The following is a 27533-nucleotide window of genomic DNA, read 5'->3' on the forward strand; positions in this document are numbered from 1 at the left end:
GTTTATTGCGAATTTTTGTTTTGGATGGAAGTAGAAAACAAGCGGTTTTTCTTCTGTTCTGGCTCACGAAACCTAAATTATGAGAGAGAAGTGTTGCCAAATGTCCTCNAAGCGGTTTTTCTTCTGTTCTGGCTCACGAAACCTAAATTATGAGAGAGAAGTGTTGCCAAATGTCCTCGTCTTTGCGTGACCCCTGGTCAATAACGTGAGGCAAATTATACTCGACATCTGACTCCCGTATACGGACTCGGTGGCCTGGGCCAAAACTTTTCATCGTCGACCACTTATAACCCATGAGGAATCAACGAGGAAGACGTGGGTACCAACCAATCAATGGCTTGGCTCAAATGTCACTTCCATTCTGGACAAGCTGAAACTGGATTGTTGCTATGATCAGCATCAGCTAGCTGCCTAGCAAATGGCTTGAGTGGTTTGAGTGGCTTCAGTCAATTCCCCAACTCCTTCTCTCCTTGTTCTGGAGCGATCCTCGATTCGTTCCTTCCGTTCCCTCCGTCGAGGTGGTGTCCGTCTAAGACTAGGCTGAAATCGAGACAGAGTTGGCCTGGTCGGGGTCGTGCTGGATCACCCGGATCACCCGGATCACCCATATCCTCATATCCTCATCGGAGCCTGAAGGCGTGTTTCTGGTGGCTCAACCCGTGACCCTCTCTCTTCTCTCGCCGCACCATGCCGCGCGTCATGATCAAGGGTGGGGTGTGGCGGAACACCGAGGATGAAATCCTCAAAGCCGCCGTCATGAAGTACGGCAAGAACCAGTGGAGCCGCATCGCTTCGCTCATCCACCGAAAGTCCGCCAAGCAATGCAAGGCCCGCTGGTTCGAGTGGCTGGACCCGTCCATCAAGAAGACCGAGTGGTCGCGCGACGAGGACGAGAAGCTGCTCCACTTGGCCAAGCTCATGCCCACCCAGTGGCGCACCATTGCGCCCATTGTGGGACGCACGGCCGCCCAATGTCTCGAACGCTACGAGTACCTGCTGGACCAGGCCCAGAAGAAAGAGGAGCAGGGCGGGGCTGCGGCTGATGAGGCCGCCGCCGCCGCCCACGAGGATCCCCGTAAACTCAAACCCGGCGAGATCGATCCCAATCCCGAGACCAAACCCGCCCGCCCCGATCCCCAAGATATGGACGAAGATGAGCTTGAGATGTTGAGTGAGGCCCGAGCACGCCTGGCCAATACCCAGGGCAAGAAGGCCAAACGTAAGGCCCGTGAGAAACAACTGGAGGAGGCTCGCCGATTGGCCGCCCTTCAAAAGCGGCGGGAATTGCGAGCCGCAGGGATTGGTGGCCGACGACTTATTCGCGTGAAAAAAGGCAAGATCAATTACAACGTGGAAATCCCTTTTGAGAAGAAACCCGCCGCCGGCTTTTATGACACAGCCAATGAGGAGGTGGATGAGAGCGCTGGTCGATTTCGTCGGGTGCGGCAGGATCAATTGGACGAGAAACGGCGCGACGAGGATGAGATGAAGAACCGCAAAAAGGACAAGGACAAGTTGAAGCAACGCAAAGAGAATAGCATTCCCCAAGCCTTGCTCAACAACGAAGAACCGGCCAAGAAGCGAAGCAAACTCGTCTTACCCGAGCCTCAGATTTCCGATATGGAAATGGAACAGATTGTTAAGCTAGGCAAGGCCTCGGAAGCCGCCCGGGAGGCCGTAGCCTCGTCGGAAGGCGACTCCCAACGCGCGTCTGATACTTTGTTGGCTGATTACGCCGTCACCCCTGGGTCGGCTTTACGCACGCCGCGTACCCCCATGCCTCAACAGGATAAGATTCTAACCGAAGCCCAGAACATCATGGCCCTAACCAACGTGGACACCCCGCTCAAAGGCGGTCTGAATCCGCAACTTCACGAGAATGGGGGGGATTTCTCAAGCGTCACGCCCCAGCACGCCCCCATCAAGACCCCTAATACGGTGCTTACAACGCCTTTTCGCACTAAGGAAGGACAAATTGGCCTGACACCCGGTCGAACCCCGGTCAATGCTGCCATGGGGGTCACGCCCATTCGCGACAAACTGGCCATCAATCCTAACGAGGGCTTAGAATCTGCAGATCGATTCCATCAGAAGCAATTGCGTGAGAGCCTACAGCAAGGCCTGTCGTCGCTGCCTCAGCCCAAAAACGACTTCGAGATCGTCGTTCCTGAGAATGAAGAGGATACCGACGTGACTGAGGATGATCACACATGGGTTGAAGATCAGGCCGAGTTAGATCAGCAAACTGAAGAAGAATATCGGAAGCGGCGTGAGCAAGAACTCAAGCGTCGAAGTCAGGCCGTACAACGGGACTTGCCCCGCCCCTTGGACATGAATGAGACCATTTTGAGACCGTTGAATTCGGACCCCCCTTTGACCGCCCTGCAAAAGGCCGAGGAGCTAATCAAGCGAGAAATGGTCGTCATGATGCATCACGATTGTGTGGAAACACCCACGGCAGCCCAAATGGGGGAAGGTGGCAACAAGAAGAAGGGACTGGACCGGGCTATCGTGAACGAGCAACTTCATCGCGGCTATCTAGAAAAGCACCCGTACCAAAAGTTTTCAGACGAAGATTTAGTCCAAGCAAAGGCACTTTTGGAGCAGGAAATGACCGTGGTCAAGGAAGGTATGAATCACGGGGATGTATCTTTAGAGGCATACACTCAGGTATGGGAGGAGTGCCTGGCCCAAGTTTTGTATTTGCCCAATCAACAGCGCTACACTCGAGCCAATCTGGCCAACAAGAAAGACCGCATCGATTCGTTCAAAGAGCGGTTGGAGCAGAACCGAACTCACATGACGAAAGAAGCCAAACGAGCCGCCAAGATCGAAAAAAAACTAAAAGTCCTTACCGGGGGCTATCAAGCTCGAGCGCAAGGCCTGATCAAACAGATCCACGATCTAGAAGACCAAATTGAGCAATCTCGCTTAGATCTGTCGACTTTCACCTTTTTAAAAGATCAGGAATCTATGGCTATTCCTCGTCGATTGGAGTCCATCAGTGAGGATGTGAGTCGTCAAACTGAGCGGGAGAGTGAGCTTCAGAAACGCTTTCAAGAGGCTCAATACCAGATTCAACAACTTCAACCACAGCCCTATTAAGAAGTTCAACCACGTAATGATCCATTTGTTTTTTGCTACATTTGTGTTTTTGTTTATACATTACTGAACTTGAATACCACATCTAATTTCTGCATTCGATCCTCTGGAAGTAGGCCCAGTCGGTTTCATACAAGCGAACTCCTTAAGAGAATAATGTCAAGATCCTCATCCAAGGTAACCAGGAAATCAAGGGGTAAACTGAATTGTGATTTAAGAAAAAGTAAGAAGTTGAAGTGTTCACACAAGAAGAAAACCAAAACTTTTGACATTAAAAACTTCCGGAAACACAACAGAGGGGAGTTTGTTAAACGATCGCTCTTCAAAGTTAAGGCTTGGGCGTTACCCAGAATGAGCATTTAAGTGCATCAGCGATTTTGATCAGTTTTTATGCATATTTTATGGCTTAAAATGGATCCTTTGAATGCATATTTTGGCCGTCTTTGACCATCACTAAAAACGGCCCAAATATGCATTTCAAGGATCCATTTTATGCCATATAACAAACATGCATAAAAAACGATCAAAATTTGCACTTAAGTAAGCATTTAAACCAAAATATGTAATAAGTAACCGTAAAAAATTGAGAGGAAGGGAGCTGCAAATCCCGCCCGGATCCTGACCTCGGATATAAGTTGATCTGAAGATGCTTACCTCTTGTACTGATGGGGATCAAATCAGGGGAGGTTGCGACTAGGGCATAGATAACTTCATATATAAATCGATCAAGGGCGCTGCGATCGCATGTTTTCGTCTCAGCTGTCGCTGGTGGAAAAAATGTTTCATTCATAGTCAAGCTACTTAAGACAACTATGGTGCAAATTTGAATCGTTGACGGCTCGTCCAAATTTTTAGTAGAAACCCCTAATATGGCACCTTGTCAAGCAATTACTCTCCTCTAGCACGCTTCTTAAAATGGGTTTGAGCAAGCTCTCCGACTAGACTTTTAAGAAATTTTGAAGGGTTATAATGGGGCTCAAGTTAAAGTTTTCATCCATGTGGTGGAAACACTTAACTGAAACGCCAGGAACAAGCCTGGGTTCAGGCTGACCTCGAGAGGTGTCGGAATTACCTTGCTTACGTATAGGCGCAATCATGTCGCCCACATTCAAGCACATTGTTGGGAGATTGAAACGAAATTCCGAATGCCTCATCATTGCGTTGCAATTTCGGATACATTTTGTTACACTTTCGAGATTTTCGAGATGCGTTGCTAAACAAGGGCACTCGATAGAGTACGTGATTTGCTCTACTAATGTCCAAATCTTTTCTTGACCTGTTGCGTGTATTATGCCCTTAAGAGCATGTTTTTTTTTATTATCCTACCACTCTTTTTACCTGTGTATTTGCAAGATTCAAAAGATATTGAGATTAAAGAGGAATAACAAACGTTTCATGATAATAATTCAACTTGCCTGAAGCGAGATTTAACGAAATATCTTTGTCCCATTTCCACCAGCGTCTGACCTGAAAACATGCTCATGCAGTACAGCTCCTGTTGAACTTAAGCATTCTAGTTATGGTTTTCTATGGACTAGGGCTACCAATCTTCATTTTCAATGGCCTATGACATAACTGATGGAATACCTTTTACCTAGGCTCAAAAAGTAACCCTTATTTTCCTTCCGTCAAGCCAGAGTTACTTTTTATGCAACATATAAACAAGCAATGTACGTGAATCAACCTTTTTCTATGACATGACATAAATGGATAATGCATATTTTGGCCGTCTCTAGTGATGAGGAAACTGGCTAAAACAGTTGAAAAAGGTAAATATATTTTGCCAAAAGAATTCAAAAAGGTCACCTATGGAGTCAAAAATATGGGAACTTTTGGAGAAATCAAGAACTACTTAGTCTACTGTCACCAGCATTGATGCTATCAAGAGAGATTCGAGAATGGGTTTGCCAAAAATTTTCGAATATAAAGGCTTCAGGAGATCGTAAAAAAACAAGTTTGAGCTTTATTTGACATTGAAAAAATCAGGGTTAACTAAAGTCCTCTAGGGCTAACTAACGGGTAACAACTTCCCGAGATTATGTTTTTTGGATGGCGTCACTAGCACTAAAGTAAATAATGAACTTGAAGCTAAGTGACATTTTCATTGATAATGTAGGCATCTAAACTTCTAAAAAAAATGATTGTGCACTTTTTCACAGGGTGTGATAGGCAAAAAGCCAATAAATATGTCAGTTACTGTCAAACACTCGCTCATTTTCCACAGATTTATTTTACCTTCTTCGACAAAATTTGAAATTGTCACAGCATTACCACATTTATGCCATTATGCATTGTCAAAGCCAAAGTTGTAAGGTCCTTGGGTAAATACCTGAATCCTGAGCTTTCACTTTCTCTTGTCATATTTGGGACAAATCACGTAAATCGCCATTTTGGCGTGAAAAATTGCTTTCTTTAATTTAGAATATACTCTCTCCAACAGGAGACCAAGTTTTATCCAAATTCAGTTGATCCCATTTCCACACTGGCCAATATTACCTATGATTGTTCCCCAAAAAGCATTTATTTCAACCCAACTGAAAAGACCATGCTTTTGTTCAATATGTAAAAATTGAACACATTTTCTCTACGTTTTATGGGCAAATTTTTACCCCTTTTCGTTACCTCAACTGGCATTTTTTTTAACCTTATTCCGAGATTTAGTCATAACTCTATAAATTGACCCTGAAAGGTTCAATCAGTGGTACTGTAGTTTTACAACTACATCGTCATATTGATCGTGCAGGGCCTGCAAATGAATTTGTTTGGAAGAGGAGAATAACCATGTCCTTGAAAATCCAGCGCGACCTAAACCAAACTTAAAAAGGACGTAAGCGATGGGCGATTTAAATGAGATAAAGAGCTGGTCTTCCTCATTCTGTCTGTTGCGCCGTCCATTTACACCCTTGTGCAGCTGTTTCCGAGAGGCAAGCTCAGCAGCTTTATTTCACCATTTGCGTGATATTGCGAAACTGAACAGTTTCCGCCCGCCGGCCCAATAACCAGAACCGGATTTTCCTTGCGGATTGGATTCCTTCCCATTCGCCCTGTTCCTTCTTTCAACATGGCCTTTCACCAGTGTTGCCAGATATAAATAAGAAGCTCCAAAAATGAATCTAGACTTTGAAATTTATGTTCCTTCGTTTTAACTGTACCGTGAAATTAGGGTCTAGCAATCTCCCAGAAATCACGAAAAAGGTTCTTATATCCGGATTGTCCACCAATGACTGACAACTAGACCTGAGGCGAGTTTCTTTGGAGTTAAGTGCTCGGACCTTATCCACTATGAATAGCTATGTATTCAATAACGGGGGGCTTTCTTTGCGTGTAGTTTGACAAAGTGAGGCTAGAAGAAAGTCCATACAGTCAAGACACCTTACATGTGTTTGCCACTTCTTGTCCGCAAGTTTGAAGAGAAGCTCAGGCAAGCCCTCACTTTTCTCTTCAAACTCAACGGCACGAAATGGCAAACGCGTTTTAGGTGTGGACTGTACGGATTTTTTTTTGATCCGAACGTGAATAAACGACATGTAAAGAGAGACCCAGCTATTGAATACGCAGTTTTCTTTTATGAGAAAAAGTATGACTGTCACTCAAAACAACTTGATGCCAAATCTGACAAGTGGAAATGTTGTTTCTCTGCATAAGAGGCTAGAAACCTACTTTCCACCCGCTCGTGAACACAGAGCCATGAAATGATAACTATTCATTCAATAGCCCCCTTACGTAGCACGAAATATGTTTTACGTTCTGCATTCTAGAGGGCGTTTTGTCATTCAGCCTCTACCAAATAAAGGGCCGATTGGGCCAATTCCTTGTTATTGAATTATAATATATTTGTGTTGTTTTTGACTAATTCTTTCAAAATCTTATTTTCAATAGACTGTGTATACACATCACAATAGCGGATGATTTTGTAATATCAAAAGGTATTAAAGGATATATTGAGCAAAAAGAAGGATATGAAGTGTAATAAGACCAATGGCTTCAAGTTTTGACAGGTCTCTGCGAATTTAGGGGTTATCCATTAAAATTCTGAATTAGTTTCATTTGGCATATGTGGCAACACTCCCCGTGGCAAGTGCATGTGCGAGCAACTTCCCTTGCAAAGACGGCTTGGAGTGCCCTCATAGAGTGCAAGACTCCCATCCCTATTACGCCATCTCATGGCCTTATTCAACAGTTTGACACCAACATGGGTTGATGCCATTGATAGGTTAGATAATTCAGAGAGACCTGAAAGGTATCCTTGGATAATCTTATTGCTTGTTCTGGCTGATCTATACAGCATTTATTGAATAAATAAGATTATCCTTCCAATTAAAAGGCATCTATGAATCTTGATGTCAAGTATTTAATCTACACCTTTTCAAATGCTGATGGAATGTGTATCAAGGCACTTCATGTCCCTGTGTAGGTCAGGTTGAGCATGTGATTTGGTGAAAATGTTTGCCAACCTCATTGTAATAGATAAGTTTTGTACCAAGGAAGCACTATTGGCTCAAGATAGAAATATGAAGCAGGGGATAATTGTCTAGAAATCTTTCTCAAAGATGACACTTAAGATTTCACTGGAAACAAATTTGTAACATGATTCAATTTCACATTTCTTGATATGTGTTATTATTTAAATACGAATCTCAGTTTATCTTGGAGCTCCATTTATACAAGGGAGATAGCTGGCTGGTTTTTGTTGGCATAATTAAGGCCAGTGAGCATGCCAGTGTAGAAGAATAAACAAAAGCATGGATGGCAACATAAAATTGTTTGGAAATGGTTCTGTATTGTTGATTGTAGAAATTCACACTTACCATTGCTTTTTGATTATAGGTGGCCAAACTCTCCACCCAACACAGCCCGCTAGGACTATATATACTGCAATGCCTTGTCATTAAGATGAAAGAAGGTATTACTAATCATATTTAACAAAGTATAAAAAGTAATTTTCAATGGCTGTAGTGATTTCAACACTTTTCTGGCAATGTAGAGCAATGAAGTACTCCTTAGATTAGTCATTATAGTTGACGTAAAAAAAGGTTTATCTTGTGGAAAGGATCTGGGTTTGACATGACAGAAAAAAGGAAACATTATCCTGCATTATATTTTCAATTCCACTGTTGGTCTTCAAGAATGCTTGAAGAGGGGATATACAAAAAAAAAATATTTTTGCGATGGGCTCATGAATGAAAGGATGAGAAAAATCTGGTCTGTTGGATAGAATCATGTTTAAGAATAGCTGGCCAGGATCCTTGGCTTACCCTACAAACCTCTCAAAACAGATCATTTGAATGTAATAGTGAAATGGCTGGGCCTTTTTGCGCCACAGATCCTTGCTAGCGTCAACCTTTTGACAGACGGGACCGATTTTTGAGATTTCTAGGAATGAAGTTGTAGCCTGTGGTCACCAGAGTGCGTGATTCCGGGGTTGAACGATGTTTAGCAGAGTTGGGAAACTTGACGCAGAGATGCAACTCCCGGCGAGTGGGGCCAGGGCTGGTCCCTGACGGCCGATGCTGACTCTAAAGCTCTGATGACAAGTCCAAGCCAGCCTGGCTTCCACTTGAACAGAGTGATACTGAGCTGAGCGGGTGGAGCAGCCTAGTCTTGGGTTCAGCTGGATGGGTCATTGCGCTCGAGACGGGCCAGACCTTCATGTCATCACCCGTACAGTACAGTAGTGGACGGCATGCCTTCCTCCATTTTTAAGCAGGCCTGCCTGCTGTCGTCCGGCCAGCGTGGTTCAATAAAGGGGGGCATGGAACAGCGGGCACGAGGAATGGAGAGCACGGATCATATTATATTGTGTCTGTGGTCGAGAGCCCTCTCCCTCGCGCTCCGATTCTGCTGGACCAGTGGGCCAGCTACTCAGCCAGCCAGCCAGCCAGCCAGCCACCCAGCCTGCCAGCCATCCTAGGAGGCAGCCCAGCCGGCAGCCTCAGGAGTGAAGGAGTGTGAGCGAGTGTAGGCATGGATCGCATGGATGGATGGATGGATGGATGGATGGAAGGCAGGCCTACGCTAGATAGAGGGATGACCACGTCGAGGACCACGATCAGGACCACGACCAGCATGGCCACCAGCATGGGCAAGGCATAAAATCACGGGCAGTCAGTCCACCCGTAAGATAGAACTCCAAGCACGACGCCAGCCATTGACCTCCGCGCGTTTCTTGGACCCCTTGGACCCTAATGCGGCATCTCATGAAAGCCATCATGTCATATGAATGAAAGACGGTTACTAGTTGTCAGTGGTCATTGAGGGATGGAGTAAACACGGACGCTCCCTCCAAGTGTGTGGTGGGTGGGTCCTCCTGGCCGCCCCCGAGGCCAACACAGGCCAGACCCTAAGAAGGAATAAGGAAGGAATCGGGAAGGGCAGCTCAGTTACGCCTCAGTATATGAGCGCCAGTCAAGTGCGGGTAAGGGCCCAGCCTCCATCCCACTCTTGCCTTCCTTTCAAAAGGGTGGGTCCATGGAGGCTTGACCGAGTACCCGCTTGTCAACTGATATCGGCCATGAATTTCTGATCTAGGTGACATCCCCGGGGGTGAGACTGTGGGCCGGGCTATGAGCCGAATGGAAGTGAGTGGACCCGCCCCCGGCCGCCAGCCAGGCTCTGTGTGGCCCACGCGGACCCATTCGGCTCAGACGGTCTCGGCCGTGCCCGCTTCGACCCTGCCCCTGCCGACGGAAGACGAAGACGATGAAGACGAGCCTCGCTTGCTGATTGCCGATGACGTGTTCGAGTCCTCACCCGCCAGCCCGCCTTCGCCCACCTCATCGTCTCATCCATCAACCCGCGGCACCCTCCCCCCAAAATCCTACAGTTTGGATGATCGCGGGTCAGTCCGCGGGGTCACGCCCTCGCGCAATGAGGAAGCCATTGAGAGCCTATTGCTTTTGGGTCAATGTCCGATTATCGGCCCTCCGCCGCTCAAAGAAGTAAGACCCCCGCGCCGATAGAATACTCGCTCATGTCCGGACTGGTTTGCTTTTCTTTTCAGCGTTCGGTTTCCATGAGCGGGGCCTGGCCTGAGCGGCGATATTCTTCGGGCAGTGGTGACTTCAGGCTCGAGTCCCGCTCCGATCCGGGTGCCGCCCCGTCTCAAACCCACCCGGCTCATCGGCTCGCTCCTTTGCCCAGTGTCAACCCGCCGGTGTCGCACCGCCGAAGTAGTAGTTTCTCGAGCGAGGGTACCCCTCGCGCCCCCGGTGGCGATGAGCGCACCGCAGCCACCTATTATCAGCGAATGCGCGAACGCAATAACGAAGCCAGCAAACGATGCCGTCTCAAACGTCGGCTGAAAGCCGAATCGCTCGAGACTCAAGCTGACATTCTCAACACCACCAATCGATACCTAAAACACCGGATCCTGAAGCTGGAACGGGTTAGCCAACTGATGAAAGAGGGGGTACTTCAAGCCAAATCGGGAGCGTGCCAATGCTCCGACATCGTGGCTAAAGCCAAGCAGCTCCAATTTGAAATCCCCGAACCCCACGGATTAAGCACTAGCGCCCTAATCGAAAGTTCCCGATCCTATCGTATTCAAATCATTGATGTGGCACACATTTTGCATGGTAGCTCGGAAGAAGATATCACTTCCGTGGGCCTTGACCCTGCCCTCAGGACCCATTCGGAGATGCCACTGACCCCGCCCAATAGTTCCAGCGATTGTCATCTTCATCCCACTTCTCCCAAGGTATCAGTGGGGGTCATGTCCGAAATCCAACGGTCGTCTGTCGCTCGAATTCCCTCTGCCAGCTTATCGTCGCCTGTGGTGTACTTGAAATCCCCACCCAATGCCAAACGTATTCTGACAGACCCTAAATGTCCGGCTCCAGAACCAACGCTGGCTATGGACACGCCGCCCTTATCAGCTCCTGTCAACTTGATCAAATTGAATTCCAACACTACCTTGTCCTCGTCGGCCACGATTACCCCTGTGCCCACGCAATCCAATGGCCCTAGCACGCCCACTATCATGCAATTTCAAAATCAGATGCAATCACTTCCTCAACAGCAGCAGCAGCAACAACAACATCTGATTTTGTTGTCGCCTCCGGCCAAGAAACGGCTTTCGTCCAATTTTTCTTCTGGCATCGAGGCCATAAAAACCAGTGGAGAAGTCCAAATCAAATGTGAGCCCGAGATCCAAATCCTCGAGTGTGAATCCAAGAGCGTTGGAACGGATAACCAATTTTCCAGTCACGAAACCGGCGTAGATCCGACTCAAGTGTGTGTTGCAGCGGGTCACGATCCAGGTCAATGTCGAGGAGAAATCATTAATTTGAACCGATTAACCACTCACCTGGACCTGGTAACCTTGAAGCCGTCCCAGAATTTGGGATCCGCTGCTATGGAGAGGGCCATTCTTCGGAGCCGATTGAAGATTCCTTTTTTTAAAGCTGATGAAGTAAGTGCCGTGTTGCGAGGATTTTCTATTAGAGGATGAACCGGTCCCAGGAATAAAGCTTTTCCGGCCTTTAAATTGATTTCAGCATCCCACGCTGATTTGTGAAAAGCATCGGTACGATTTGGTTCACAATCAGCCAGTGAATGTTTGTGCCCACTGTTCCAAAAAACGCTCTAAGAAGCCGTCTTCACCTCAAGGAACGATGTGGACCATAACCTACATGTAAGCGAGAATGAAAAAAGATTGCTTGCCTTTCTTGAAAGTAAGCAATTCACTAATGAATAGGAACTGGCTAGGAACAAACGGCAATGAGGTCATCATATGTTCGCGTTCCTAGGACATGGTGAAATGTCTTCGATAGAGCGATGAACATTGGCCCGATCAACAATTCGACGTTTTGAATCTTTCAGCATGTCCCTCCAACACGCCACACGAACAGGAAACACGTTACCCATTGGAATGGCTGTTTGTGGCAATTGCAAGGACAAGCACTTAAAGGAGATCGACTTTGGCGACAGTCGCCAACTCGAGGCAGATGTCCAGGCAAGAACCGAGGCCGTCGGACCTTCGCTTTCTTCCATCGTGTCCAATGCTAGAGTCTCAATCACTTCGGTCGTTCCGGATTCCTATGAGCTGTCCCGCAAAAGTCCTCTGAAGTTTTCGATGACCTCGGCACCCATCTCCAACTCGAGTGTGACCATATCAAGAGCAAAAACATCGGGCAATTCGATAGAAATCAAATGTATCGAACAATTACCAAAGAGTGAGTATCTCGTATCAGTTTTTCTGCAGACTTCCTTAACGCTCAGGTCTAGATGTTTAAAAATCGGTCGAAGTGGGTTGGCCGACACAAATCCGTTATCAACGTATTCAATCAACTGATTGCACGAGAAGAGTGGGGCTTTTTGAAGAGCCTACCTTCAATTCAGATATGTTATCAATTTGCACTGATCAACAGATGACCTTCTTCCACCTTGAAACAAGTAGTGACACGTTTTATATTAAAATTGATATATTTCTGCAATGACCGGGATCACCTTAATTCTTTCATCTGCCCAATGTATCTACAGGCCCCGTTCAAAGCCACATAACCCTGCCTGTTCCACCCCCCAAAAACGCCCCATTCGGATCAACTTCAACCTCTCCCATAAGTGCAACAACCTATCCGACCAACTCTTCCTTGGACAGAAGCAGCCATGATACGACCGCCTCAAATGAAAGCCACTTGGACAGTCCGGCAATTAACAAAGCGAACATTTTTGCCAAGATTGTGAACTTAAACGAAGCCCTGAAGTCAATCAATCCTCAATACAAACCAACGGGTTTCTCAATCACCTCAATAGAATCTTGTTCACCCGCCATTTTAGAGGATGCCCTTCTGGCCACGGAGACAGCCGTATCTACCATTTTGTCTGTCATTGGTAAGAGAAGACTTACATTATTTAGGGTAATGTTCTGCATAAAAAAATTCTACGTTTTGCAGATTGAAAATGAGGTTCGGTCTCAATTTATACGATTTGAATTACATGTCTCTTTGGCCATTGATTTAAAAGCCCATAGACTGTGAGATTCCCATATCGATACTCATGACTCGATTGCGGACTGGCCAAGTTCAAAATTTATTTTGTTTATCAATTTCGAGAGAAGTTGTTGCTTTGTCATCTTAATGGGCACACTTGCGGTCATAACTAACGATATAAGTGATATGAGGCAAGAGTATCTCAACTGGGATGTCAGGATACTACTGGGATACATGATAAACACCTTCAAATAGGATATTTTTTATTCAATTTTTCGATTTGTTCATATGAATTATTATTATTATTATTTGTTCATATTAATTATTATTATGACGTGATTGGTGTGAGATGTATTTTCTATGTAGCCAATCAACTTCAGGAAAGTGACTACGTATGTCTAACCACGGACTTCTAGAGATATGGACTGCAAACGGAAGCAAAAATATCCTATCTCCTAAACCGCTCATCTTATTCCAAATAAACACTTTCTACGACCACAAAATCCTGTTGAATAAATGACCTCAGCCAAGTTTGAGCCCAAACCTATGCTTAGGAAACTCAGGAGACATGGTCAAAGTGAAGCAGTAAACATTACATAAAATTAGAATTTTCAGCCTGCTCTTGGTCAGCTACCAAAGCTTTTGACAACATAACTTTGAAACGATCGACTTTGCATGTAAATGATATCAAATTAACCTACCTTTAATTGAAGAGATCTACGTTTCTTATTTTATTACTTTAATTCGAAAAGTGGCTCAGAGTGGCTATGACCAAGAGCAGGCCGATTTGCCGGGAAGCTCGTTCGCAGTCCATATTTCTAGAAGTCCGTGATCTAACTAATCGGTGAGAATCAAATGACAAAGCTGCAATTCCTGTTTCAGCACCAGGGCAAGAGACGTACCTGTGGAATGCTATTAAACCCAAATTGAATGCCAAATTCTTGGCCAGAGATGAATCCAACCTAAATGCAAAGGCAGATGATCAATGACGCTCGTCAGATTTCTCGTTCCCAATTTTGCCGAGAATGCGTTTGTTGACGTCGAATCTAAGAGCTTTACCGACAGTGGATAAAATTGACTTGCCACGACCTTCACTACCATCACGAAATTGTCGAAATGGAATGGGGTTGAAATGCGGTTGTTCCAGAAACCTTTATCTTCGTGGCGTTGCCAAGAGCCGTGCCAAACCCAATAATGATTGATTAAATATGATCATTTGTCGCCCAGTTTGTCGTGATCCCTGATCGTTGTTGATAGCTCCAGTGTTCAAATCTATAGTTTAGAGAGAAACAGCCCGATTGCAATGAGACTGAATTATAAACACATATATATATATAGCCTTGTTATCACAGAAATATTGATCAATTATTCCGCGCCGAGATTACTTTGGTTCAACGAGAGGGACAATGATGAGCTATGCACTTCAACCCAAATCCACTCACTCCATTTGATCGTTTGTGGGCTTAAACGTGGGCGAAGAGGCACCTAGTCCTGTCACGAGCTCGACAGATGGCGGTTACTGATTACCAGAGACGGGATCTTAAGTTCTGTACAGAAAATATTATTTTACTTTTTATGACGTTTTCGAAAAAAAAAGAAACGGTACCGTTTAATGTTCCGTGATAAGTGGCTGATTTAGAAATCGCCTTTTTGGTCAAATCAACAAGTCCTTGGAGGCCCAAAAGAGCTTTGAGTGACCAAACTTAATTTGCTCCTTGAAATATCCGACTCTTTAATGTCGTGAGAGCGTAAGGAATCTTTTTTCCAAGATATCAAATAAGCATCACTCAAAAAGATGGCGATTCGAATCATCTTAAAGGTTAGTGTCACTCTAAATGCATTTTTTATGAGCGCGTGTTGGGCACATGCTCGCTGTAATTCTTCATAATTCCCATTATAATTGATATTGCTAAGCACTAAGTGATTGGCTCGTATGAATTGACGAAATATGAATCATTAGTCTTTTTCACCAGAAAGAGTTTAAGAGCCAAACTGATCAATTTCAAATCTGGTCTCTAGTGATTCTCATTCACTGTGCAACCACAAACTGATCCATTACTACCTACAAGCAAAGAATTCGGATCAAATATCAGCAAGACGTAAAAAGTGAACTCACTCTTGCAGCGCAGGAGATCGTCATTTTACTGCCGTATCATTTACTACACCCTATATCTTCCCAAATCTTGATGGTGGTTAAAGATACTTGGCACGTCGCGGATATGAACACACTTATACATCGACGACGACAACGACAACGACGACCATGACGACGATTGCATTGATGATCCCCACTTTCAAGTGGATATGCTTCTTCTCTTCCCTCCTTCTCAGTGGTCGTACAGTAAAAGGAGGGAGAACCATGAAGCATTCAGTACATACAATAGGGCTCGTTCTCTGCTTTGGCTAGGCCCCAAGATGTTGGTCGCATCTTCTTCATTTAGCTCAGTTGCCAAAGAGTCACTGAAGTAGTGTGGTTGTGAGTTTGCTTTTTAAGGAAGAAAAGGAAAATTAACAAATTGCCAAGAACGTTTTGGGGTCTTTGTCTATCTTCCATCATGAGGCATTTTCCAACCACAAATGCTTCCGTCACTCGGATGATATTGGCCGTAAGTCTGCTCTGGATTTCAACCAATCCGTGCCAAGGAGCGGAGTCGAACTTTGAGGACTTGGATTTAAGCGTGGACATGCCACAGAATGAAAAAGTCGAGGTGATTCAAGATGATCCTCACAGCAACGCAGTGCATATTGCCCATAACATCCCGACTGGTAGCGATATCTACGTCAAACAAACCAATCCGTACAATGCGAGTGTTCATATCAGTTTGAATGTGGCCAATGATTGCCAAGTTCGGGCAGAAATGGAGAACATGGTCAATTGTGCCCTTCATGTCAGCTTAAATGGAGCTTCGAAGAGCCAAGTAGACGTGACTATTAGTAAATGCTTCAACTCATCCGTTCATCTCAGGTGATCAGTTTTTCCGGCCGTTGTTGTTTGATCTCGGTAAATGAAAGGATTTTGGATTGTTTGGTAGATCGTCTATCTAGTGATGCACTCACACCTCGTGTTAGAATTTAGGGAAACCCATAAGTAACGGGGCTTCAATAATTGTAATTTCATCATTTCATCCTGTTTTGTTTCCCATCTTTAACGCACGTTGCCAGCACCTCTGCCATTGACATTTGGTCCTTTTAAGGGTCATGAACATGACCAATACAAATGTAGTAATGCTAATTTTTGAGGCTTCAGCTTTTCAAAGAGAAAACGAACATATATTTTTATATACGGCATGCAGTAACTTAACGTTTGAATCCGTCGACGAGAGTATTGTGTAATGTATTCTAACATTTTTGTAACAACTCAGTTTCCAAAACCCGGTGAACACACCCGTCAAATTAACCATGGACGAGAGCACTCAATGTCAGATCCATGTGAGCCAGAACGTTCCGCGAAATTCTCCCATGGATGTGACCATCAATGGGGCCATCGCAAATGAGATTCATTGCAGTCAGGTACGGTCCAGTAATCATCCACAGCACGTACATATTCGTTACTTTAAGCACGTCTTCCCTTTCACTAAAACACTTGCCTCCACGTTCATTTGTAGAGTGTTCCTCAATCTTCGCCTTTGACTTTCTTTTTGGATGGCACCATTCAATCAAATGATCCAGAGGGTGAAGATGATGGGGATGGGAGTGCTAATCAGGTGGAGGTGTCCCAATCCGCCGCAGATGATGCTAGTCCACTTCAATGCACACCTGAGTGTCCAGAGCCGGAATTCGTGTACGAATATGATTACTACGGCAATGGGGATGGTTCAAAAGTCAAGAGTGAGGGTGGAAAGATAGGTGAGAACAACAGTGGGAACGTCCGAGTCAGCGTTCAAAATACCATCAAGGGGCAGCAAATATCCACGGAGATTATTCGACAATCAAGCTCTTCGGACTCTCGCACTACCATGACGCGAAAGACTACCACCACTCAAAGTGACGGCAATGGAGGTTTGAACACGATCGAGGACAATCGCAAGGAACAAGTGTTCGAGTCCTCGGACCCGGTGAACAATCCGGATCAAAATCTGCTGGCTCAAGATGACGTTAACATTCTAGGAACTGGTAGTACGCAAAACCTGGACTTGAAGGACCCTTCCGACTACGATTTCAATACCAACCGTGACGAGTCCAACAATGAGGCGGATCATAGCCAAAGTGAACCCGAAATCCCCTACAGTGATTCATCACTCGAACATGACCAATCGGAACACACCTCCACGAGTGCTGAGGATGACTACAGTCCCGACTATCAAGTGCCTGATCTCAATGACGTCAGCAATGGGGAGCACAGTGACCACGGCAACGAAAGTCTAGTCGCTGACCAGTCCGTGGAGGATCAGTCGAGCAACCAGCAATGTCCGGGAGGCTCACTGGAAGTGTGTATTGACGTGTGTCCCGGATCGCATCCCAGGGCATTCGCTGTTTGCGTGGCCGAGTGTGGACAACGATGCCCCTGAGCAAAATGAAATTTCAACCCAATATTTCGTTTGAGCAAAAATGAAAATGAACCCCCAACATTTCATCGATGAGTGATGACTGATGACACAAGGCATTGGGTACATTTTAAATATACGTTATCATATATTATTCTAGGATGACCAAAAACTGAAATGTTTGAGCTCTAATCGAGGGAATATAAAAATGGGCAACATAGCTCGGCAAAAAAATTCAGTTTCAGAATGAATTCCAAATCAGTACTTCAGATACGTAAGTAGGGGGCAAACACGAGAATAGGAGACGTAATCATACGGGTGTATAGCATGCTAATACATCGTGACAGTCACAATAATAATAATAATAATAATGTTGCAGTGATTGTAATAATGATAATAATAATAATAATAATAGCAACAATGAGTATGGTCCGAAAAGATTTATGAAGGATCCACACTATCTACATTGGAGTAAGGGAGGCTGAAATTGTGTACCTGAGCTTATGATCTTATTAAGTAGTCTGCACTTCCGTGGAGAAATCTTTCTCCATCTTCTCCTGATTTGCCTTTTCAAGGATCTCTTCTTGGCCATGAGTAGAAGTGGCCTCCACATAGGAGTCTTCGATAAAGATTCCTGATGTTGGTCCACCATCACCCTCTTCGTCATCATCATCGTCATGGTGGCTAGTGATACTGCCTAAACTAGGCAAATTGCGTTCTTCGTCATTATTGGCCTTTAATGTATCGCAATAAGAGTCCTCAATGAACTGTTAATGAGAAAAGAACGCGCACATTGATCCAATGTAAATTTGAACAAAAAACACAAACAAAACTTTTCAATTTGCTGCCTTCAAATATTCGTAGGGCGTATGTAGGCGGTGATCCAGTAGCAGGATTTAAGTCAGATTTGGACAAGTTGTTGACTAAAATTCCCGATCAACCTTATATTCAAGGGTTAGCCAGATCAGCCAAATCTAATTCATTGGTCGATCAAATAATATATATAAATAAAAGTTAACAAAAATGAATAAATTTCTCGTCTTGAACTGCTGGGATTCCAATCCCAGCAGCAGTAAGGAGGTCTGCAAAAAAAAAAACTAGCCGGAAAAAACTTAGATGCGCTTCAAAAATGCAATTAAAAGCACTATGAACAAAACTAGTGCGTAAAAGTTTTCTTATCTCGTTGACCTTGTTAGAATGCTTAATTAGAAGGTTGCTTCATTTTTTTTTGGTTTTCAGGTATATTAGACCTAAACGAAAAATAGAGACTCTTTTTGATAAATAAAAGGCTAAACTAACAGGGGTTGGGACATCACACAAGGTGAACTAGTTCCCAGCCATTACCAATGTTTTAATAAGTTACATCTAGACTAACCCACACTTAATGAGCTTCCCCTTGCTTGCCAGTAATCCCTTCTGCAAGGAGTCTCGATTGACCACTCCCTCTCAGCCAAGGATACCGTGGTCTGAGCTCATCTTCTCTGTTTACATATACTACTCCTCGGAGAACGACGGTGACCATTGCGTAAAGCGCCCTTCCGACACATTTCTTACAGCCCATAGAGTTGGGCACTGGGAGCCTAATCCTTCTCGTCCTTACCCCGCCATTTTCCATCTCTTGAAATTCTTCATCCTTCGCCAACGAATCCGTGTTTTTGGCTTGGTGTACATTAGATTTAGCTTCGGTCGCCTGGTTGGTAGAGGTATCGATGGCAGCTGGTTGGTCCACTCGCTCAAAAATTGGAACAGAATTGGAATCACTCATCTCTTTAGACACACATTCGGTGGAAGACGAACATGGTAAAGGCTCTGGTTCTCGAAGCGATAGAGTGACATCTTCTGGCTGTTCTGCACAACTCTTTTGAGGAGCCTCAACGAGTTCCGAGGGTAAGACAACGGGCACCGGATCCACAACTACAAAAAGAGCTTACAATATTGGCACTGGTTAGCCAAAGCTATTTCGGTTGGTACTTACGTTTGACTTCCTGGACCTCACACACAAACTCTTTGAGTACGGTGAGCCATTGCTCGAGCATGACTGAGATTCCAAAGGCGGTGAGCTCGTGCCCATTGCTCTTGACGAGACGGTTCTTTTTCACATCGTCCTTGAACCACTCAAGGACGAGATCGTTATTCACACTCACTATATTTTTCTTGTCATGGAGTCGCATCGAGAGCTGGACGTTGATCACTTTACGGACACTATTCGGACACGACATTGAGTTGAGCTCTTCAAAATCACATCGAGGATTCAGCATGGAGACAATGGCTGTTACGTAGGTGATTCTCCGAACCAGGTTCTCAACTAGATCGCAGAAGTTGTCGGCCATATTGTCGGAATCCTGACCTTTGTCGACATCACTCTTCCCACATTGTGAGATGGTCCGAGCATCTTCGTTGAGTACGTGAAACAGAATGTATCGGTGTTGGACAGGATCGAACTCCTCCATTTTCCCTAATAGATCGTCAAATCCTTCAACCGGGACCATCTTGATCTTCACTTTGAGGTCTCGGCTCATTTCTTCGGCATTGAGGCATTCGGCCACCGATTTGGAAACGAACATCAATAACTGATTGCATCCACTTGGTGGAGTATCCAAAGATGATCGAGGCAATTTCGCAATGGCCTTATGGATGTTCCACGTCTGTTTCGAGCCTTCAGTAGGAATTTGTTTTTGAAATCGTTGGGGAATGTAACTGATTTCGCCGTTATTCCCCCGGCGAGGGCCATCGAACCGGCTAGAGGCTGTGAAGTGTCGACGGCCTTGATAATGACCGGGCTCGTTTCCGCTGTCTGCAAATCCACCTAATGTGGGTGGGTAATACTGGCCTCGAATGGAGGCTTGGGCGTTCCCAGGAATTCCGAACTGATGAGTGGCCATGATTGGAGTGTGCCCAAGTAGAGCCCCGTGCTGTTGATGATGGGGCAACTGGTGGTGCTGAGGCAAGGGTATGTACGGGTTGTTTGCCTGATGATGACCGGCCATGACAGCCTGAGCGTGGTGATATTGCATCATCAAATGAGGATTGCCACCGAGGCCAGACGCATCGTGTAAACCACCGCCTCCCGGGTAAGCTGGCATCGCCATGAATTGAGATTCAGGATCGGCAGACATATCGGACAATTCCATAAAGGCGGACATCTCCGGATGCTGATTCCAGTCCAAAGCTGAACAAAAAAACAGGCAAATATTTAGCAACTCAGATCGACTTCTTGACATATGAACAAATTTCGAACGCGTCAATCACCTTGAGGTGGATCTGAGGGCATCATGGCAGTAGTCCCAGACGAATCCGACCAATCCCCCATGTTTTGAGCATTTGGGTCGCGCCAATTCCACGTGTTTGAGCTGTTGGTTTGAGCTCCTAATGAGGAAGTCACTTGAACCAAGGACGTCTTGGGCTGGTACGGTTCGGCTTCGTGCCATTGGGCCGGGGTCTGGGCCGAGGGAGCGGCCTTGTTCTTCCATTCTCTACCCGTCGATTCTCGCATCTGACCTCCGCGTGGGGCTTGAGAAGATGGATTGGACCCTCTTCGTTCTTCATGGGTGGGCGATGGGTTGAACTTCATTTCCACTTTGATATTTCGATTGTCCTCCTTTACCCGGCGTTGTCCGTTCTCTAAATCGGAAACATAAAAACATAATTTGATTATTTAGAGTGGCCCGTCGAGGAGGGACGCGGTGAAAATGTGAATGAATCGAGCTCACGTCTCGCAGCCCGGGCGATATGGTCCTCGGCTATGGACCATTTCAATTGGCATTGAGCGCAAGTTTCCGCCCCTGATAGGTTGGCATGGCTGCAGCTGGGATCGGGGCAACGCCAAGGCGAGGAAGCCACCGGGTCCCCCAAGGAGCCTGATAATATCCAAGTCCCATAACAGTGCCATTTATACAACTCAAAATGTTCATTCCTTACCTCGGGTTTGATTCATCGGCCTCAAGTCATTTCCGTCACCGGAGCCATTCTGCTGAGATTGTCGGGCCCGATCCAAGCGAGCTTGAGCCGCACCCCCACCGCGATTACGTGGATGACCTCGGTCGAACTGATGATCGGGGCCAAACTGTGGTGGGTGAGCCCGCCATGACTCACGATCGTCGGGATGAACGCGCTCAGCGTGTCGGACCGAGCTGTCATGAGGCTGAGCACCCCGACTCGAGCCCCGGCTAGGGCCATTCGAACCGCGACCGGCGCCTCGATTTGGGGCCCGCCCACCTCGGCCTGATCCACGCGTGGAGCCGCGGCCGCTGGTTCGGTTTCGCCAACCGCTTTCAGCATCGGCTTCGTCACTATCCGAACCATCTCGCATCCGATCGGCTAAAAATCTGGAGAAACACCCATAAATAAGGCTGTGAAAATGGTTCATGGTAGGGTAGCAGCGGGGCCCTGCGATGTTGACCACGCTATTTTGGCGCCACTGGATGGCGGCCATCAGGGAAAGGCACAAACAGAAGATCAAGGTCGCAGGTCGTAAGGGGATTTATTCAAGAGACCTGAGGGCTAAGCCCATACCTTTGAATGCAAGTTAGATCTTACCGATAAGCTGGATCCGGTGGGGGTCCGCCCTCCTTTTGACTCAGTCGGGAAAGGGCCCCGGTGGGTGTGCGCAACGGAGCATCGGGCTCTTCCGGCTCGATGGAGCGCCAGGCGGTCTTGGGGGCCATTTCCCGCCGAGGTTGACCGCGACTGGCGCCTGACTATAAGACAAAGTCCATAACCATTACTAGAGCCCGTTGCCCATTTTCGGGACTAATCATCATCATCATAATTATCGGAAATAGATGGCCGGCCGTCCTTACCCCCGATGAACGATGGTGATGGGCTGAATGGCGCGAGGTTGGTTGATGATGATTCGAGTGGGCGTGGTCGTTGTTATGATGCGGGTAATAATGGGCCGGGGGTTGATTTTGAGGCTGGACGGCGGATTGGCGTTTCTCGGCGCTCAATCGATCTTGTTCCACTTCTTGATGACGTTTCTCTAAAGCCGCATTTTTGGCGCGAATCGAGGCGATTTTGGCTTCCAAAGCGGCCGAGGACACGGTAGATCCACTGGTAGCCGCGGCCGAAGCACCGGGGCTAAGTGCGGTCGAGGACATCCCGTGCATGAACTCGTGAATCGACTGACCAATGATGGATGAAACCCACCCACCCACCCACCCACCTCGAGAATGAGTGAGACGTGGGATAGATGGTGAGGATGGTGGGTCCTGAACGGACGGAAACCCGAATCAGACACGCTCCGACAAAGCTGGAACCGCGATCAAGGCGTGAACACCCAATTCCCAATTGGCTGATCAATCACGGCTTGAACCACTGATCCAATAGTCGGCTCCGCCGCACCCGCGAAAACCAGTGGCACTCGAAAAATGAGAACCCGAATGCTGCTTGAGTCCAGATGATGATGATGACGATATTGCCTGGTTGGATCCGCCGTTAATAAGCGTGGGTCCGCCAGTCCTTGGGTCCTTGGGGGGCGAGTGCACTCCTTAGCGAGGGATTCTCAGTCGACCCGCTGGACTGGCTGTTCAGCCTCACCTGAGCCAGACAGCGTGTTTACCCTTCAATTTTGGAGATGGACTGTGTTTTGTTTAGGACTGACCTTCATCAGGGTGTCTCTTTATCAATCATATAGCCGATTCCCAGCCATGCCCATGGGCTGTTCCGCGGCTAGTTGCGGATCTCTGTCATACCGATACCAGTCAGCCTCCATGAAGCTCATTCAACGTGCAGAAATCCCTCCTATGGCTTGAAATTAAGGGTACAAGAAGTGTTTCACGTCACCCTTTAACCTGATTGAGTTGACCAATCTGGTCACCCTCAGAGGGCGACCAGCTCTCAGATGTGTGTCACAGGGTGCCACCAACCCCCCGCCTCCCTCTCCTCTCTACATCTCAGGAAGACCCACAGTAAGCACCTGGCTCCATCGGTCCTATCTAGAGGGCTCTCTAGTCTTATCCACCTGTCTGCACTTTGAAGGTGACCAGCCAGCTGATCCCTTCAAATTGCCGTATAGCCCCCTTACGCTGCAAGAAATATGTTTTACGTTCTGCACTTCAGAGGGCGCTTTGTTATTCAGCCTCTTCTTAATAAATGGCCGATTGGGCCAATTCCTTTACATTGAATTATGATGCGTTTGTGTTGTTTTTGGCTCATTCTATCAAAATCGTATTCATAATTAATGCCCCGGGTCACATAATGTCCGGAAAAGAAATTGCGGTCAAGGCAAGGCAAGAGCAGTTTATTTATCAAATCAAATGAGCCAACTGGTCTACACTCTACTCGACTAAATAAGGTTTAATTAACAGGCTTAAGAAATATTTGGCGAGTAGGTTCTTCACCGATGGATTCCGGGTCAATCTTGGATCAGAACCATGCCAAAAGGTTAGGGTTTGAGCGATGATTTCAATTGAGAAAAACGTATCGTTTTATGATTTATTACTTACAAGCATTGAACTGTATGGCATTTTGTCAAATTTTCCCCCAAAATGTCATCTTTTTATCATTTTGATTCTGGGATGCAGAGTTAAAAAGAGGCTTTAGAGCTGTAGCTAAGTCCGCTGACTTCTAGAGATTATTAATTATTATTATGACGTGATTGGTGTGAGATGTATTTTCTATGTAACCAATCAACTTCAGGAAAGTGACTACGTATGTCTAACCACGGACTTCTAGAGATATGGACTGCAAACGGAAGCAAAAATATCCTATCTCCGAAACTGTTCATCTTATTCAGAAAAACACTTCATATGACCCCAAGGTCTTGTTGAATAAATGAACTTGGCCATATTTGAGCCCAAACCTATGCTTAGGAGACATGGTCAAAATTAAGCAGTAAATTCTTCATAAAATGCGAATTTTCGGCCTGCTCTTGGTCAGCTACATAAGCTTTTGGCAACATAACTTTGAAACTTTCAAACCCTGCCAATTGCGCCATGTCATATACTTGTGGGTTGGCACTGACCCACATGGAGTTGGATAGGGAGTTTATTACTGATTATATTTCTGACTAGAGCAAGTTTCTATATATTTACATATGACTAGAATACATTTGAATGAGCATGAGCAACATGCTCAATACTTAAATATCAAAGTATATAGATCTTAAGCAGGGATATCCTTTTTCCATTCTCAATCATCCATGATTGAAGATGATAGCAAATGGTTTCAGGCAGTCATGTTATTTTCAATCTGTTGCATGTTTTGAGATATGTTGATAAGTCGAGTACGCATTGAGATTTCTGATTAATTGAGATCTTCAAAATGTCAATTTTTCTGATGAGTTGAGTTTTCTCTTGCGTCAAGTCCTAATGTGTTGAGTTTTCAGGTGTTGAGTTTTCCGTTGCGTCAAGTTTTTTGATGTGTTAAGCCCTCTGGTGTGTCAGTTTTATCTTTGCTGAGTTTTCCGTTACCTTGAGTTGAGTTACCATTGCGCTCACTGATGAGCTCAAATTGACCTTTTCTGTGTTTCTGTGTTTGTTTCCTACTTTGATTGAAACTTCAGGATATTTGTTTGTTTGCAAATATTTCATCCATATTCAAATAAGTTCAGTGTTGCCAAACCGCGCGGACTTCAACTGAAATCTTATGCCATTCTTTCATTATTTTGTGGGCACTAGGTCATAGCCAAATAATTACGTGCATTTAATTGTTGAGTTTTGAGTCTCTGTAAGCTTATGAAAAGGCAAATAATAACAAAGGAGCTAATTTCAATCTTTGATCCATTAAAAAGAGCACTGGGCATTTTCTTCCGGGAAACCTTACTTTCAGGGCAACAAAGAACTTCATAGGGGTAATACCTTCATTGCTCTGTTTTGCTCCATTGGATCATTCTGTTTACTGACATTGTTCAAGGAATCAAGCAAATATGCAATTTTCTACTTTTTTACCACCCCCTAATTCCTGTCCCCTTCTGGCATGGAAGTACTTTCTTTGTTATTTTCTTGGTGAAGTGTATTTGACAAGACACACTCACTTGGTATGGGTTTGGCTTGGGGGAAAAAAGTTATTTTCCATGTTGGCATAAAATATATTAGCGCCATTTCTCCACTTTGTTGACTCTTTTTCAACTTTTTTTCTGCTTTTCACATTTTAGGGCTTTTTTGCGTTTTTATTTTCATTTGCTTCCTTCTTAACTTGCGTCTTGTTTGGGACCCTGTTCATTTCCTGTTGAGCATGACCAGATGAAGGATTAAATCCTCAGCCAGAACCTTAAAGAATTTTTTTGGCTTGGGGTTTCACTGGCTTTACTAGCCGCTGCAAAGAATGTAATCTCCAGTACATTCAAAATCAAAGATTATAATTTGTCTAGCTGTTGCCAATTGAACTTTAAACAACATCTGGTCTATATCAAATTCAACTTCCTTTTTTTCTGTTTGAGGAAGTCTGCAAAAAAGAGAGGTACAGTTGAGCTACATCTGCCTAACCATGCATCTACATCTGATCTAACCCAAAATCATTTTGTGAACAAAAGCACACTCAACAGCAAACACAATAGGCTCTAGAAGAGAGTCAATTGTTTGCCATAATAGCTGCATCAATTGAAAACATTTCGTAATATTGAGCATGGCAAAAAAATGTTGATTTCTTGTAAATTCAATGAATAACCTTGTAAGTACCATTGGGCGCCTTGATTCTGTAACATAAAAATGCAACAAAGAGGCTAAAATGGGCTATAAACAACCTCATCCCAATTGTTACAAATCTTTTTCCTTTCCACTTTTGCAACTTATTTTTGCATATTTACATATTTCTTTGTACGTTTTGGCAACCTCAAAATGAATAATTTGGTTAAAAGGACAACCTCTTTTTAGGTTTAATAATGTCAAAAGTAACAGTTATAAGCATTTAAGGAAAGTCAATACCATATTTCTTTAGTAAAACGGCATTCAATGATGTGGAAGATTTGTGTATGCTCACAAATATCACTTAAGAGTTTTTTCATTTAAAGTGCTTTCAACCCAGACAGAGCCCTTTTCAGGGGAATCTTTGCACTAGTTCAAGCTCTTAGATCTATAGGGCATGTGAAGCAAAGAAAGTTAAAAAAGAAAGTAGTGTGGCAACACTGATTTTCAGCATTTTGAGGAGGAGAAAATCAAACATTGTAGCCAACCTGCACTTGCAATCCCTTTTGAATCCAATGAGTGGTTTCGTGAACACTTATTTGGAATCGCAACTGGGTAAAATATTCACTTTTTCAATTGTAGATGCCTTCACATTCTTCCAAATTTTCAACTACCAAATGAATTGTTCTACAAAACTCAAAAATATGTCATTTTTGTGCTGTTCTGTCCTTGTACTATAAACTCTTGGTTCAATATCAGAATCCTGTTTGCTTCAATAAGCCAGAAAACTGAATGAGGGATGAATTTGGAGGTTTAGTAATTTTCATTTTTTTTCTTACTGGTGGTAGTAAAAAAGCAAAATGGGCTGTTTCGCCGGGTTGCAGCTACTCGGTCAAGTTTGGGCCAAATTGAGTTTATTACATTTATTAGCAATACCATGGTCTCTATCATGGTTATTATGATTTAGAGTCAATACAGAGACACCAATGCATACTTTCCACTGAAAAAATTCTTACTTGCTTGATTGACAAATTTCTGTTTCATGTACGTACTTGTTCTTGTTAAATAGATGGAGCTTTTTGCTGGGCTGTGCAGACCTTTGCCCACTCAGACAGTACGCAAGGAGGTGTATCGGTTCCATTGGTTTAATGACTTGATACACGTAGTATAGTTCATGATTACATATTCTTAAAACTCTAGACTTTTTACTACATACACCAGACACTCTCGCCTTTTTTTCAAAGGTCTCTTTGCATAACTTAACAGTGTTTGTTTTTATAACTATATTTAACGGAGATAAGGCCATTCTTGAATTTGATGTTTACTTTCTGAACTTCTTAAGTTGGAATTAATTAATGTCTTTTCTTAATCTGAGAATACAAGTCGCCTTTCGGCAGAAGTTCTTTGGGGATTGGGCTGATCAGTGCGAAAATAGACCCGTGTGGAGGCAAAGACAA

At 44.9% G+C, this 27533-nt stretch overlaps 4 protein-coding genes across 7 annotated transcripts; 3 read left to right on the plus strand and 1 right to left on the minus strand.

Annotated features, from left to right (window-relative positions):
* Positions 1-416: 416 nt before the first annotated feature.
* Positions 417-3204, plus strand: LOC131890049 (cell division cycle 5-like protein). The gene has a single exon (XM_059239321.1). The coding sequence runs from the start codon at positions 688-690 to the stop codon at positions 3103-3105; it is 2418 nt and encodes an 805-aa protein (XP_059095304.1). The 5' UTR covers positions 417-687; the 3' UTR covers positions 3106-3204.
* Positions 3205-9050: 5846 nt separating this feature from the next.
* On the plus strand, positions 9051-14377 carry LOC131890048 (uncharacterized). 2 transcript variants are annotated; one of them, XM_059239320.1, is made up of 7 exons: positions 9051-9562; positions 9631-10040; positions 10103-11512; positions 11598-11734; positions 11923-12275; positions 12583-12933; positions 13914-14377. In XM_059239320.1, exons 2-7 carry the CDS (start codon positions 9666-9668, stop codon positions 14018-14020), a joined length of 2733 nt encoding a protein of 910 aa, XP_059095303.1. In that variant the 5' UTR covers positions 9051-9562; positions 9631-9665; the 3' UTR covers positions 14021-14377. The 2 variants fall into 2 exon arrangements, with proteins under 2 accessions (XP_059095303.1, XP_059095301.1); XM_059239318.1 differs by having other exon boundaries at positions 9051-9517.
* Positions 14378-15394: 1017 nt separating this feature from the next.
* LOC131890051 (uncharacterized) lies at positions 15395-17674 on the plus strand. 2 transcript variants are annotated; one of them, XM_059239324.1, is made up of 4 exons: positions 15395-15996; positions 16394-16541; positions 16637-16877; positions 17139-17674. In XM_059239324.1, the coding sequence occupies exons 1-4, from the start codon at positions 15587-15589 to the stop codon at positions 17537-17539; spliced, it is 1200 nt and encodes a 399-aa protein (XP_059095307.1). In that variant the 5' UTR covers positions 15395-15586; the 3' UTR covers positions 17540-17674. The 2 variants fall into 2 exon arrangements, with proteins under 2 accessions (XP_059095307.1, XP_059095306.1); XM_059239323.1 differs by having other exon boundaries at positions 15410-15996; positions 16637-17604.
* LOC131890047 (uncharacterized) lies at positions 17640-23081 on the minus strand. 2 transcript variants are annotated; one of them, XM_059239316.1, is made up of 8 exons: positions 22315-23081; positions 22052-22212; positions 21434-21840; positions 21226-21372; positions 20765-21136; positions 19491-20684; positions 19116-19429; positions 17640-18282 (listed from the first exon to the last, which is right to left on the minus strand). In XM_059239316.1, exons 1-8 carry the CDS (start codon positions 22618-22620, stop codon positions 18028-18030), a joined length of 3156 nt encoding a protein of 1051 aa, XP_059095299.1. In that variant the 5' UTR covers positions 22621-23081; the 3' UTR covers positions 17640-18027. The 2 variants fall into 2 exon arrangements, with proteins under 2 accessions (XP_059095299.1, XP_059095300.1); XM_059239317.1 differs by lacking the exon at positions 21226-21372 and having other exon boundaries at positions 22315-23080.
* Positions 23082-27533: the final 4452 nt, after the last annotated feature.

Source organism: Tigriopus californicus, chromosome 11 (genome assembly GCF_007210705.1).
Source record: "Tigriopus californicus strain San Diego chromosome 11, Tcal_SD_v2.1, whole genome shotgun sequence".
NCBI lineage: Eukaryota > Metazoa > Arthropoda > Copepoda > Harpacticoida > Harpacticidae > Tigriopus > Tigriopus californicus.

Bases quoted from the DNA above. Each gene is read 5' to 3' on its own strand.
- LOC131890049 (XM_059239321.1), top strand. From the start codon at position 688: ATGCCGCGCGTCATGATCAAGGGTGGGGTGTGGCGGAACACCGAGGAT.
- LOC131890048 (XM_059239320.1), top strand. From the start codon at position 9,666: ATGAGCCGAATGGAAGTGAGTGGACCCGCCCCCGGCCGCCAGCCAGGC. The intron at 11,735-11,922 runs GTAAGCGAGAAT...TGAATCTTTCAG, and splicing joins ATGTGGACCATAACCTACAT to CATGTCCCTCCAACACGCCA. The intron at 12,934-13,913 runs GTAAGAGAAGAC...TTCCTGTTTCAG, and splicing joins TACCATTTTGTCTGTCATTG to CACCAGGGCAAGAGACGTAC.
- LOC131890051 (XM_059239323.1), top strand. From the start codon at position 15,587: ATGAGGCATTTTCCAACCACAAATGCTTCCGTCACTCGGATGATATTG. The intron at 15,997-16,393 runs GTGATCAGTTTT...GTAACAACTCAG, and splicing joins AACTCATCCGTTCATCTCAG to TTTCCAAAACCCGGTGAACA. The intron at 16,542-16,636 runs GTACGGTCCAGT...GTTCATTTGTAG, and splicing joins ATGAGATTCATTGCAGTCAG to AGTGTTCCTCAATCTTCGCC.
- LOC131890047 (XM_059239316.1), bottom strand. From the start codon at position 22,620: ATGCACGGGATGTCCTCGACCGCACTTAGCCCCGGTGCTTCGGCCGCG. The intron at 21,373-21,433 runs GTAAGGAATGAA...GGATATTATCAG, and splicing joins GCCGATGAATCAAACCCGAG to GCTCCTTGGGGGACCCGGTG. The intron at 21,137-21,225 runs GTGAGCTCGATT...TTTCCGATTTAG, and splicing joins TATCGCCCGGGCTGCGAGAC to AGAACGGACAACGCCGGGTA.